This window comes from Podarcis gaigeae (genome assembly GCF_964106915.1).
Source record: "Podarcis gaigeae genome assembly, chromosome: 8".
Taxonomy (NCBI): domain Eukaryota; kingdom Metazoa; phylum Chordata; class Lepidosauria; order Squamata; family Lacertidae; genus Podarcis; species Podarcis gaigeae.
In genome coordinates this window covers 86540482-86554174 of record NC_139684.1, presented here as the reverse complement: position 1 = coordinate 86554174, position 13693 = coordinate 86540482, and the positions used below count along the sequence as shown (strand labels likewise).

At 48.2% G+C, this 13693-nt stretch overlaps 1 protein-coding gene across 2 annotated transcripts; it reads right to left on the bottom strand.

The window, feature by feature from the left end:
- Positions 1–353: 353 nt before the first annotated feature.
- On the bottom strand, positions 354–13483 carry LOC310851504 (cytochrome P450 2F3-like). Of its 2 annotated transcripts, XM_083754003.1 has the most exons (9): positions 12703–13480; positions 10899–11061; positions 9462–9611; positions 7887–8047; positions 5315–5491; positions 5017–5158; positions 3553–3740; positions 3123–3264; positions 354–1650 (listed from the first exon to the last, which is right to left on the bottom strand). In XM_083754003.1, the coding sequence occupies exons 1-9, from the start codon at positions 12880–12882 to the stop codon at positions 1463–1465; spliced, it is 1491 nt and encodes a 496-aa protein (XP_083610129.1). In that variant the 5' UTR covers positions 12883–13480; the 3' UTR covers positions 354–1462. The 2 variants fall into 2 exon arrangements, with proteins under 2 accessions (XP_083610129.1, XP_083610130.1); XM_083754004.1 differs by lacking the exon at positions 9462–9611 and having other exon boundaries at positions 1111–1650; positions 12703–13483.
- Between the last annotated feature and the right edge of the window lie 210 nt (positions 13484–13693).

The window sequence follows — 13693 nt, the reverse complement described above, 5'->3', positions numbered from 1 at the left end:
GGCTTACTAGCCACTTTGCTTCTCAATATACTCTGGTTGGCTTCTGTTATTTTCTCCTACTGATGGGGAACCCACTTAAGGATTCTATACGGGCCCTTGGATACCCCATAAGGGAAAATGAGCAGTTGTTGTTGTTTTTCTTATAGCAGTTTGGCGAGTCAGCCAGGAGTTTCAGCTGACCAGATTCTGGGGGAATGAGATATATCCATTTTTGCAAACGTTTCCCCCCCCCCCCAATAAATGTGCAATTCATTGTGGATGTTTTGAAACCCCTTGTGCTATTCATCCACCCATCCATCCATTCAACCTTTATTGTCATAATTTGTATTATTACTTTCCTTAGTGGGTTGCATGGCGAGTTCCCGTCTCCCACCAGTGGTAATAACAACACATGACACCATAATTAAGGTTAATGGGCTAAAATTGGAAACAACTTTATTGGTTACAGGTAAGAGCGGTATTGGCTTAGGCATTGGTCCTATCATTCTATCCGGCTTCAGCCTGATGGCATGAAGACCGGCAAGGGTTAACACCAGCAGGGGGAGCCCTGCTGTTGCACGTCAACTAGGAACTCCCCCGGGGTCACGGCTTGGGGGCGCACTTTGGGCCCTGGTCTCCATAGGCTTCGGATGAGGCAACGCCCCCTGGAATCCTTTACCAGACTACCCTTCAATATTTGGGGGAGGTGATGGCGCTCCCCCCAACACATCTGCATAAGAATACCCCTACCAATGCCTAAACCAGGGAAGTTGTGACGATTTGCTACAAGGTAGGCGAAAAACCAAATGGCCAGTGCCAATTTGCCAAGTGGAAAAAATTCCTACCAGGCGCCTTAACGGCGACCAACTGAGGTCCAAAGCAAGGTCAGAAGGAAACCTTGAAGGGCGGGCGGGTGGGAAAACCAGTCAGCTGAGCGGTCTGAAAGAGGGCGATCCCCGGGCCGCGCTTGCCTTAAATGGGGCAAGCCACACTCTCCGAGCCAGCCGATTGGCTGGCTCAGGGGATGACGCAGCCCGACGATTCACCAGATCATGTGGGGCTGCAAACCAGCCACTGCGAGCGTGAAGCCCGCAACACCACCTCCTCCCAAGGTCGGAAGTGGCTTTGTGCAAACCAATATTCTAATGACAAGGCAGGGGACACAGGGGATGAGTTCATGGAGCCAAGAGGGAGGTCCTCCAGAAAAGCTTGGCAACCATTGATTTAAACAGAAATGCAGCCCATCTCATCCTAGCAGGGAAGGGGACTGTGGCCAGGTGAGTTGGGTCCTTGTTCTGCCTGCTGCCCAAAAGAGGTGACCTCAAGGCCTCTGCTGTCTTCCTTTCTTCTGGTGCTGCTGTTCCTCCTTGCATGGGCAGGCCTTCAAAGAGAGGACTGTCCTACATGGCCAATCTCTCAGGAGTGCAGAGGTACTGAGAGAGAAACAGATATCTTCTTGCGCCGCAACACAGGAAGGGAGAAATCAGTGTTGGCGCCAGGACGCTGACAGCTGGTATTTTGGGGGCACCTTCCCAACGCCCACGGCCGCCGGTGCGAGGCTGATCTGGCTGGGGGGCACAGGGGACTGGAGGGTGAAGGCCTGCAGGATGGTGGTGAAGAAGAGGAACAGCTCCATGCGGGCCAACCCTTCGCCCATGCAGATACGCTTCCCTGCCAGGAGAAAGAAACGCAAAATCTGTAGGGCAGTGTCAAGAGACTGTAACAGGTATCGAGACGCGAAGTGCAGTCAGCTTTTATTCGCAACAGCAAAAACATAACAGAGTTCATCTGGGCTAATCTGTCCTACTTGAAGATGTTGTTGCGATTGTTGTCTGGCCCCTCCTTCCCTCTCTAATCCTCTCCCTCTGGACTCCTCCCAAGCAGACGTAAATGGCGCTGAGGGCAAGGAAACCCCCTCTGGGCCTGCCGGTCCCATTGCTCAGCAACATGCAAGGTTCTTCATGATCTGGGTGTCAGTGGAGGAGGAGAGCTAGCTGGAGGGCTGTCTGGCTGCTGTGCCGAAACCTACCCAATTAAGCCAATAAAAAACTCAGTGGGTGCAAGATGTAGTGGGAACAATTATTGATAGGCACCGATAGCTTACGGCGTGTCGGCAGTAAAAGAAAGTCTTAAGTAGCTGTTGCCTGCAAGGATGGTCTAGAAGAGTCAAGGTGTCCTTGTGTGCTATTATAGGTAAAAGGTAAAGGACCCCTGGATGGTTAAGTCCAGTCAAAGCCAACTATGGGGTTGCGGCGCTCATTTCGCTTTCGAGGGAGCTGGCGTTTGTCCACAGACAGCTTTTTGGGTCATGTGGCCAGTAGGACTAAACCGCTCCTGACGCAACGGGACACTGTGACAGAAACCATCCTCTGATGTAAAGAGTGTACAATTTTTTAAAAAATTAAAAAATTAAAACGTCAAAAGGGGGGGGGACACTATTTACCTTCCCACCACAGTGCTACCTATTTATCTACTTGCATTGGCGTGCTTTTGAACTGCTAGGTTGGCTGGAGCAGGGACAGAGCAACGGGAGCTCACCCCGTTGCGGTGATTCGAACTGCCAACCTTCTGGTCGGCAAGCCCAAGAGGCTTACTGATTTATAACACAGTGCTACCCGCGTCCCTTATGCTATTATAGCATACATTTAAACAGTACCTCCTCCATGAGAGGTCCAGAGGGTTGCAACATGGGAACAGGCCTTTTCTGCAGTGGCTCCCGATTTGTGGAATGCTTATAAATTATAAATCTTTAGGTGCCAGGCATAATTGATCCTCTTTAAGCCTGCCTTTGGCCTCTAACTGTCTGTGGCCCCGGGGGGGGGGGTTGTAATGTATTCTCTTAATGGGGCATGCACCAACAGGTTGCTAAGTGGTCAACCCGGCCCCTCTCCCATGCTGTCCTTGGCAGGTATAATGCAGGAGAGCCCGGCAGGATCAGGCCCCCTCCAGCCCTGCATCCTGTTCTTCCAGTGGCCCCCAAGATGCCTGCGAGAAGCCAAGATAAGTAGGACCAGAAAAGAGGTTCCTTTCTCTGACCCTCCTGAGAAGGATGGCCCAGAAATGAATCTCATAGGAGAGAGACCACCCACCAACCCGACTCCCCTCCCAATGGAATGGAAGGAGCCCCCTCCCCCCCCACGTACCTGCTGAGAAAGGCATGAACGCCTCCACCTTCTTGAAGCAGCCTTGGCTATCCAAGAATCTCCCTGGGTCAAATTCTTGAGGGTTGGAGTGCTCCTCTGTGTCATAGTGAACGCTGCTCAGCAAAGGATAGATGTAGGTCCCCTAGGAGAATAGTATTTTTATATATTTAAAAAACATAAGAAGTGCCTGGCTGCTGGATCAGGCCAAAGGGGGCCCTTCTGCTCCAGCACCCTGTTCTCACAGTGGCCAAATACCCCCTTAGGAGCCCAGGAGTCTAGACAGACTGCCTCTGGACCTGAAAGTGGGGGGCACTGAGCTCAAATCCTGTCCCCACCCCCATCCTTGTAGTCTCACACCAATTGCTTTGAGGGCCAAAAGGCTGGATCCTGGTCCCTCTGTCCTTGCTGAGGGGCCTGCTGGGAATCTTACCTTGGGGATGACGTATCCCTTGAAGTTGATGTCTTTGGTGGCAGCGTGCGGAAGACTCATGGGTAGGATATCGCTGAACCTCTGGATCTCATGCAAGACAGCCTCCATGTAAGGCATTTTGTTCCTGTCCTCAGTGGCTGGAATCCGGTCCCTCCCAATCACTCGATCGATTTCCTCATGGAGTTTTTCTTGGGGGGAAAGAGAGCGGTTGGGCTGAGATTCCTGGATTACAGAAGGCTGGACAAAATGATATTTTGGATCCCTGCCGACTCTGCCGTTCTGTGATTCTATGACTGAGCACCTGTTCACAATCAGGATAGGGCCGTTTCCACCACCCAAAAACAGCAACTTCAAATTTTGGGGGAAGGCTTTGATGTGACATTATCAGTTGAGTGCCAACTGGCTTCAGTGGCAAGGAGTGCCTGTTGCCATCCATGACTGGCCCTCCAGCTATGGTCATTTCTGGACTGGGGTAGCCTATTCTCAAGTGCCTCCGTCTCCAACCCCGCTCGCTCTCGGAGCTCTTTTCAAGAGCTTACCAGGGAGCGAGGGACTCGCTACAGGCACCCGCAGGAACACCAGGTCCTCAGAACACTTGATCCGAGTTTTTTTTGGGGGGGGGTACCGCGACACTCTAGCGATCTCCAACCTTCAAAGCACCGGTGCCCTTTCAGATGAAAGAGCTCCCGTCCGCCATAATGGGCGACCAACCAGAAGTCCAGCTATGGCCATTTCTGGACTGGGGTAGCCTGGACACGCATCTACATGCCCTGTTAATCTCACATCTTGACTACTACAGTCAGTTCTAGCTGGGGCTTCCCTTGTGGGTGGAAAATGCCTATAGTTTATTTATTTATTTATTTATTTATTTATTTAATTACTTCACCGCTAGGAACCAAAGGAGGGCTTAAATCACAGAATCATAGAGTTGTAGAGTTGGAAGGGATCCTGAGGGTTATGTGGTCCAGCCCCCGGCTCTTGTGCTCCAGTCCTCTTTGCAGGTTTCCCACTGAGCCGCTGTGAAAAGAGGAGGCCGGACTAGATGGACCCCCTTTGGCTTGACCCAGCAGAGACCTATAAAGGCCTCTTCAGAAAGACAGAATGACAGACCAGTGTGAAGATGTTGAGCTTTCTCAAATATATAAACAATCCACACGCCCCCCTCTGTGGGGACATGTGGCCTTAGGGTCTATGCTGCTGCCTTCCATCATCAGCTTGTTCTGTCCCTGTACAATTCATGTGTTTCTCGCTTGTTGGAGGGAGGTTTCCTCCTTCTGCCCTCACCTTGAATCTGTGGGTACTCCCAACAACTTTGTCCAGCTCTGGTCCCTACCCAACACTCTTCTCTCACTTGTGGCTCCCAGAAGCTGTCAGCATGCGACAATGGACACACCCCGGGAACAGCTTTGTTTGTAGCTGTAGAAGCTCAGGTGATTCTCATAGGTTCCCTCCTTCTGCCCTCACCTTGAATCTGTGGATACTTCAGCATGGTGAGGAATCCATATCTCAGGGTGGTGCCGATCGTCTCCGTCCCAGCGAAGAACAAGTTGAAGGTGGCCATGACCAAATTCTCCATGCAAAATTCAGAAGCCGGATTATTCTCTTCCTGCCAAGAGATCGAGGTCTACTATGATGCCTGCATTGAAGGGGGGTCAGACTAGTTGCCACTTGGGGTCCCTTCCAATTCCACAATTCTCTGAAACCTGCAGACAGCACGTTTTAGGGGGAGCAGATGATAGAGATGAGGAAGTTCATTCCTTACCTGATCCATCTTAACTAAGAAGCAGTCAATGTAGTTGTGGGGATCAGAGGGATCCAGTGAGGCCTGCTGCATCTTGATCCTCTCCTCTATGAAGCGGATGATCCCCTGGGAACATTTGCTGCCCGCGTGGTGGGATCCGGGGATCTTCTCCATGATCTCTGGGAAAATATTGTACAGCTGCAGGGGAAGAAGATGGGGAGCAATGGAAGGGCGTTACCACATTTGGCTGACCTTAGTATGTGATTCTTGCAAACTCAGATTCCACAAAAAGGCAAGTGTTGAGGCTCACGCCTGCCTGGAAACCTTGACTCTTAAAAAACAAAAATGACCTTAACAGATTGAAGAACTGGACGCAAGCTAACAAAAAGATTCTCAATAGGGAGAAATGTAAGGTTCTGCACTTAAGCAGTGTGACGCGGCAGCTAAAAAAGCCAATGCAATTCTGGGCTGCATCAATAGGAGTATAGCATCTAGATCAAGGGAAGTAATAGTGCCACTGTATTCTGCTCTGGTCAGACCTCACCTGGAGTACTGTGTCCAGTTCTGGGCACCACAGTTCATGAAGGACACGGACAAACTGGAATGTGTCCAGAGGAGGGCAGCCAAAATGGTCAAAGGCCTGGAAACGATGCCTTATGAAGAACGGCTAAGGGAGCTGGGCATGTTTAGCCTGGAGAAGAGGAGGTTAAGGGGTGATATGACAGCCATGTTCAAATATATAAAAGGATGTCACATAGAGGAGGGAGAAAGGTTGTTTTCTGCTGCTCCAGAGAAGCGGACACGGAGCAATGGATCCAAACTACAAGAAAGAAGATTTCACCTAAACATTAGGAAGAACTTCCTGACAGTAAGAGCTGTTTGACAGTGGAATTTGCTGCCAAGGAGTGTGGTGGAGTCTCTTCTTTGGAGGTCTTTAAGCAGAGGCTTGACAACCATATGTCAGGAGTGCTCTGATGGTGTTTCCTGCTTGGCAGGGGGTTGGACTCGATGGCCCTTGTGGTCTCTTCCAACTCTATGATTCTATGATTCTATGATTCTAGGAAGAACCAGGTGCACAAATAAAGGATGGGGGACACCTGGCTTACTAGCAGTACATGTGGAAAGTATCTAGGGGTCTTGGTGGACCACAAGCTGAACATGAGTCAACAGTGTGATGCAGCAGCAAAAAATGCTAATGCTATTCTAGGCTGCATCAACAGAAGTCTAGTGTCCAACTCAAGGGAAGTAATAATCCCACTCTTTTCTGCCTTGGTCAGACCACACTTGGAATATTGTGTCCAATTAAGAGTAACTCAATTTATGTTGACAAGCTGGAAGGTGTGCAGAGGAGGGCAACCAAGATGATCAAGGGTCAGGAAGCCAAGCCTGATGAGGAACGGTTGAAGGAGCTGAGTATGTTTAACCTGGAAAAGAGAAGAGTAAGAGGAGATATGAGAGCCATCTTCAAATACCTTAAGGGTTGTCACATGGAAGAGGGAGCAAGCTTGTTTTCTCCTGCTCTGGAGGGTAGGACTCGAACCAATGGCTTCAAGTCACAAGAAAGGAGATTCTGACTAAACATTCGGGGGGAAACTTTCTGACACTAAGAGCTGTTGCAGTGGAACATATTCCCATGAGAGGCGGCGAACTCTCCTTCCTTGGAGGTTTTTAAGCAGAAGTTGGATGGCCACCTGTCAGGGATGCTTTAGCGGAGATTCCTGCATTGCAGGGGGTTGGACTAGATGACCCTTGTATCCCTTCCAGCTCTAAGATTCTTTGATTCTGTGACACTATGGAGGGACCCGTTTGACTAAAAGATCTTATTTGACTCAATGCTTACCTTCCAAACCTTACTGAAAGACACTGAAATACTTAAAGAGACCTTAACAGAAAATGCAAACCATCCCTTTTGTTTTCATATGTTATTTTGTTAGTTTCTGTTTGCCACTGTGCAGCTGATTAGAGTCACAAGACTCTGTTTACATTCCAGAGACCTTCCAGGCTGTTGGAAGTCTCACGGGAGACAGGAGACGGATATGACGTTATTGGTTTCCTGTTCCTTTGTTTCAGTTGCTCTCTGCTTTCACAGAGAGAGGATGTGCTTTCTGTCTGCGTAGTAAGAAATAAAGCATAGCGATGTAGCCATAAATCTCATCACTTCCGTGTGCTGCTTTGATTCTCTGCTGAATGGGAATGTGCCTGGAGCCTCATCAAAAGCTCTGGTTGTTAATCACGTCGGAGGGCGATTCCGGAAGATGAGCTTTATCAGCTTGGTCAAACGCAGATTCTGACATATTTATGGTTGGTTGGTTTGTTGTTGTATATGAGTGTTTCGAATTGTTGCAATGCAAAATGATAAAGAATGTAAAAATAATAATGGTGATGATGGCACACACGGGAGTGGAATACTTTTATTCTTTAATAAGTATTCATTTGCAAAGAGAACCGCTGGAACTGGGCTGCATCTTTGCCCTTTTGCCCTTCCAGACTGTGACACTTTACAGCTTGAATTTTTTATTCTTTGCTTTTTAAAAAACGATAGTGATAATAATCAAGGTGTAGAGATATTGGGGGGTTCTCCGTCCGCCCTCACCTGAGACGGGGACAGGCTGGCCACGCGGAACCGTTCTGTGATCAGGTTGTTCAAAGTGAGGAATTTCTCGTCGTCGTACTGGAACCTATTCCCAAAGACGATGGAGCAGATGATGTTGGAGACAGCTCGGCTGAGGATGAAGGTGGGGTCAAATGGCGTCCCTAGTGGGGAGAGACAGAAAGCAGGAGGGAAGAAAGAGTTTGTTTGTTTGTTTGTTTGATTGATTGATTGATTGATTGATTGTATTTTTCATTTTCATTTTCACACTTGAAACAGTAATCCAAATACAAAATACAAAATACAAATACGGTCCACGCAATTCATGTTGACTTCCCTCCCAACTCCTTCCACGGTTTATTTTGTTAACTTCTTTTCCACTACATATTATAATTTGTAGTCCCCATTTCTTTCTTTTTTTTTCTTTTCTTTTTTCTCAATATCTCTAACTGCTGAATTTACTCTTTTACTGTTAACCTTTTAATACGTTCGCAATGAGTTTCCAGTTAATCTACAAAACATTTCCATTCTTCTTCTAATACTTTCGTGTCCTGATTTCATATCTTATTTCCCAATCATGCCATTTCTATGTTGTTGTTTAGTCATTTAGTCGTGTCCAACACTTTGTGACCCCATGGACCAGAGCATGCCAGGCACTCCTGTCTTCCACTGCCTCCCGCAGGTTCTCGATGCTGGTAGCTTCGAGAACACTGTTCCACCATCTCGTTCTCTGTCGTCCCCTTCTCCTTGTGCCCTCCATCTTTCCCAGCATCAGGGTCTTTTCCAGAGAGTCTTCTCTTCTCCTGAGGTGGCCAAAGTCTTGGAGCCTCAGCTTCGGGATCTGTCCTTCCAGTGAGCACTCAGGGCTGATTTCCTTCAGAATGGAGAGGTTTGATCTTCTTGCAGTCCATGGGACTCTCAAGAGCACCATAATTCAAAAGCATCAATTCTTCGGTGATCAGCCTTCTTTATGGTCCAGCTCCATGGACAAAGACAACAAGCCATTTCTATATATTCTACTAACTTCGTCTGGCCATTCCTCCTTGTTGGTATCATATATATGCCATACAAGCTGCTACAAGAAAGAGTCTGCGTTTCGCAAGAGCACAGAATGGCTACGCCAGCCTCTCAAGTGCAGACCAAGCACCACAGAGTCTTTTAGAGGCAACCAATCTTTATCAGGGACGCAGGTGGTGCTGTGGTCTAAACCACTGAGCCTCTTGGGCTTGCCAATCAGAAGGTCGGCAGTTCGAATCCCCACGATGGGGTGAGCTCCCGTTGCTCGGTCTCAGCTCCTGCCCACCTAGCAGTTCAAAAGCACAAAGTGCAAGTAGATAAATAGGTACCACTCCGGCAGGAAGGTAAACGCCATTTCTATGCGCTGCTCTGGTTTCGGTGTTCCGTTACTCCAGAAGCGGCTTAGTCATGCTGGCCACATGACCCGGAAAAACTTTCTGTGGACAAACACTGGCTCCCTCGGGCTGTAAAGCGAGATGAGCACCGCAACCCCAGAGTCATCTGCAACTGGACTTAACTGTCAGGGGTCCTTTACCCTTACCTTTAATCTTTATGATCTACCTTGTGTCTTATGGAACTCCTCTGCCAAGCACTGAGCCTCCTCCTGGATCCGCTCCTCGATGGACCTCTTCCCCATCCCAAAATTCCTCAAGGTGGTGAGGCTGAACCTCCGAAGCTGCCTCCACCGATCGCCGTTGGCAAAGACCACCCCTGACCAAGCAATATTATTATTATTGTATGTATGTATGTATGTATGTATGTATGTATGTATGTATGTATGTGGAGACCTAAAAGCACCACTGAGCTGTTATTCTATAAGTCAGTGGTTCCCAATTTTTTCTGGGGGCCACCCCCTTGGTTCCACAAACTCATCCCTATCACCCTCTCCCCTCCCCTATAAAAAACATTATTTGGAATATTTATTTGTTTATCAGATTTATATATTAGATCTATGGGAATAGAGGTTTGTGCAACCCATTAAGCAACATAATTACACAGTGATATTCAAGGCAGCAGAAATTCATTTGACATTTGTTCAAACCCCAATTAGAACTGCTTATAACTACGAATTCCACAAAATTGCAGAACTCCATCCAGCAACACCAGCTTTTCAGAGCCTGGTAGTCACAGACATCTCCAGCACCCTAATCCTGCCACCCCTTGTCTTTTAGCACCCTTCCAGGTGATCCCACTACCCCCCCCCCCCAGTAGACACTACCACCCAATTTAGGGACCCCTGATTTATCCATCAGCATCTCAAATTAACATGAACTCCTTGGAAGAGGCCCAGCCATAGAGAAAGCAGTAATTTTCCAATAAAGCTTGTCTCTTCAACATTCATCATTTTAAACATCGGCCAAGTAACGTGTTACAAAAGTGAATATACAGGGGTAAAGTGTGCATATATTTGTGAAACTTAACGTATAAAAATGAGGGACACAGGTGGCACTGTGGGTTAAACCACAGAGCCTAGGACTTGCCAATCAGAAGGTTGCCGGTTCGAATCCCCGCGACTGAATGAGCTCCCATTGCTCGGTCCCTGCTCCTGCCAACCTAGCAGTTCGAAAGCACGTCAAAGTGCAAGTAGATGAATAGGTACGGCTCTGGCAGGAAGGTAAATGGCATTTCCGTGCGCTGCTCTGGTTCTCTAGAAGCGGCTTAGTCATGCTGGCCACATGACCCGGAAGCTGGATGCCGGCTCCCTCGGCCAATAAAGCGAGATGAGCACCGCAACCCAAGAGTCGGTCATGACTGGACCTAATGGCCAGGGGTCCCTCTACCTTTACCTTAACATATAAAAATATGATTATTGATTATCAATATTAATCACCTGCCCTTCACTCTAAGGGGAATAAACGTTCATGGTTACCTTCACACACACAAAATAATAATTTTCAAACCCATGTACTATGCCCTCCAACAGGTCAGTAGAGTGATGGAGAAATGGGCTGAGCTGCGCCCCAAGCCCCCTTTCCCCGCAAGGATGGACCCCCTCACCGTGTTCATTGAAATCCTTGGAGAAGGACGGCAGCTGCCCTCTGCCGCTGAAGTCCTCTGCCTGGTCCACCAGGGCTTCCTTCACCACCTTGTAGCCGCACAAGACCACGACTCGCTGCAGCCCCAGGTAAACGGTGAAGACCGAGCCGTAGACCTCGCTCAGCTGCCGGGAGAAGAGTGTCAGTCCCTTTTGAAGGAACCTTTCCCTGCCCCCTCAGGTTGGCACAGGTGTGCACAGGTGAGGGAGGGACCGGGCGGGAAGGGAGCCTCACAAGGATGGCCAAGGGGAGAAACGGGCAGGAGCTCTGGGGGAAAGACAGGAAGTGCTCCTCTCCAAGGCCTTCCTACCAGTGGCGTAGCGTGGGTTGTCAGCACCCAGGGCAAGGCAAATAATTTGCACCCCCTAACCCGTGGATTTGTGCCCCCTAACCCGTGGATTTGCGCCCGCTAACGCTAACCCCCAGATGTTGCGCCCGGTGCGGCTGGCACCCCCTGCACACACCCCACGCTACACCACTGCTTCCTACTACGAGGTACTTAGCCAATGCTCCTCAGGATTCAACACACTTCTGCTTTGCTTTAAGGTATACTTTCCTCCCCCTGCTCCCACTTCTAGTGTGGGTTCATGGCAAAATTCAGATCAAAGGTGTGGGTATTATAAAACTTTCTGCCTGCTTAAATTGTAGGATTGTGTGTGTGTGTGTGTGTGTGTGTGTGTGTGTAGCAGCATTTATATATTCTATCATTTCTATCTCACATAGCAAACCAAGTTTTCTGTATTCCTTTGGTGTGAGAAGTCTTCGTGGGCATAAGTTTAAGGGTCAACACACATTCAAAGACTAGTGTGCATTATAATCAGGACCAGATTTAGGTTTGATGAGGCCCTAAGCTACTGAAGGTAATGGGGCCCTTTAAATGTTTTTTTTTAAAAAAATAATATTTATTAACAATTTAAACACTACAAAAAATAAAAACAATACAATACAACACAAAAACACTACACAACACCAACACATTTAAACTAACAAAACAAAAAAAACAATTTAAAACACATCAAATAGTTTCAGTTTAAATGTTCAGCTGTACTTTGTTGTTGCTGTTTTTTGAGTTGAATATATGCTATATGACAATTTATGGACCTAATAGGTATCTAAAACCATTTGCACATAACAGTCCCCGCAGAATGTAGGCACCCTATATATAGAAATGAGCAAACCAGTGATATTTTAGGAGCAGGCTAGCAGGCCGGGCCCATTACTTACATCATAGGAGCCTACACAACACAAAACACTGTTGCTGTATGTAGGTTTTATTTTATTTGTTTTTTATCTTATATTTTGGAAATGTACATCAGGTGGTGTTTTTTCTTTAATTTTTTTGGGGGACCCCCAAGAGAGTGGGGCCCTAAGCTATAGCTTGTTTAGCTTATACATAAATCCGGCACTGATTATAACATCAGCAAAAATCCTAAATTTCTCAGCAGTGGGTATATGAGCTTGCATGAATACTGGCTGAGAACATCTGAGTCCAGACCTGAGTCCATACACTTGTAACAGACCTGTGGATATCAGGTTTTAGGAGACAATAGTGGGGGGGCTATTGCCTTCAGGACCTGCCCGAGTGCTTCCCAGAGGCCCCTGTCTGTTCACTGTCTGTTCAAACCCCCTTTGGACAGATCCAGCAAGTCTCTTCTGGTGCTCTTGCATTCCTACAAAGATGGATCCCCGGCCGTGGCGCTGCTCATAGGCTTCCAATCTCCCCCAGCTTACCTTGCAGCTCGGTAGGGAGGTGAAAGGAGACTCACCTTCTCCAGGGACTTGATGATGTTATTTGGGTCCAGTTGGAGAAAATTCCCTAGGATGGGGAGCGGGGTGGGTCCAGGGGGCAGACGACCTTTGCCGCCTTTGCCCTTCCATCCCAAGCCCAGGAGGAGGACGCCACAGATGCAAAGGAGCAGGAAGAGAGACCCAGAGAGTAGCTCCATGGAGGACCCTGGCCAAGAGATGCCCCCTCTGGGCTATGGGGAGGCGCCGAGAGCCACAGCTGGACTTATAAGGGCGGCTGGGGAACACCAAACTTTCCACATTGGTTATCCAGTAACTCCCGGTCCTCCGACCCCTTTCCAAGCCAGCTGGGTGGACTTTGCCATTTCGAGTCAAGAAGTTAATTCGTTAACTTAACAAGGATTACATGATAACCATAAAAAGGGCATTTCATTGCAAATGTTGGACAGGGTACTGGGGACAAATCAGAGAGCGGCTCATTAAGGTGGAGGGTGAATTGCCTTTTTGGTACTATGATCAAACCTATCCATTCTTAAGGAACTTAGCCCAGAGTGCTCACTGGAAGGACAGATCCTAAAGCTGAGGCTCCAATACTTTGGCCACTTCACAAGAAGAGAAGACTCCTTGGGAAAGACCCTGATGTTGGGAAAGATGGAGGGCACAAGGAGAAGGGGACGACAGAGGACGAGATGGTTGGACAGTGTTATCAAACCAGCATGAGTTTGACCAAACTGCGGGAGGCAGTGGAAGACAGGAGTGCCTGGCAGGCTCTGGTCCATGGGGTCACGAAGAGCCGAACACCACTAAAAGACTACACAACAACAAATACATGTTTATGTTTTGCAGAGCAGGGCAAATAGGCAATCCCATTTAAAGAACAACTGTGGAGGCTTGCAAGAAAATGTTTTGGAGTTTCATCCACCTGCCTTTCCAGGCTCACATCCGCACCATCCCTCTAAAGTGCTATGATTCTACTTTAAATGGCCATGGCTTCCCCCAGAGAATCATGGG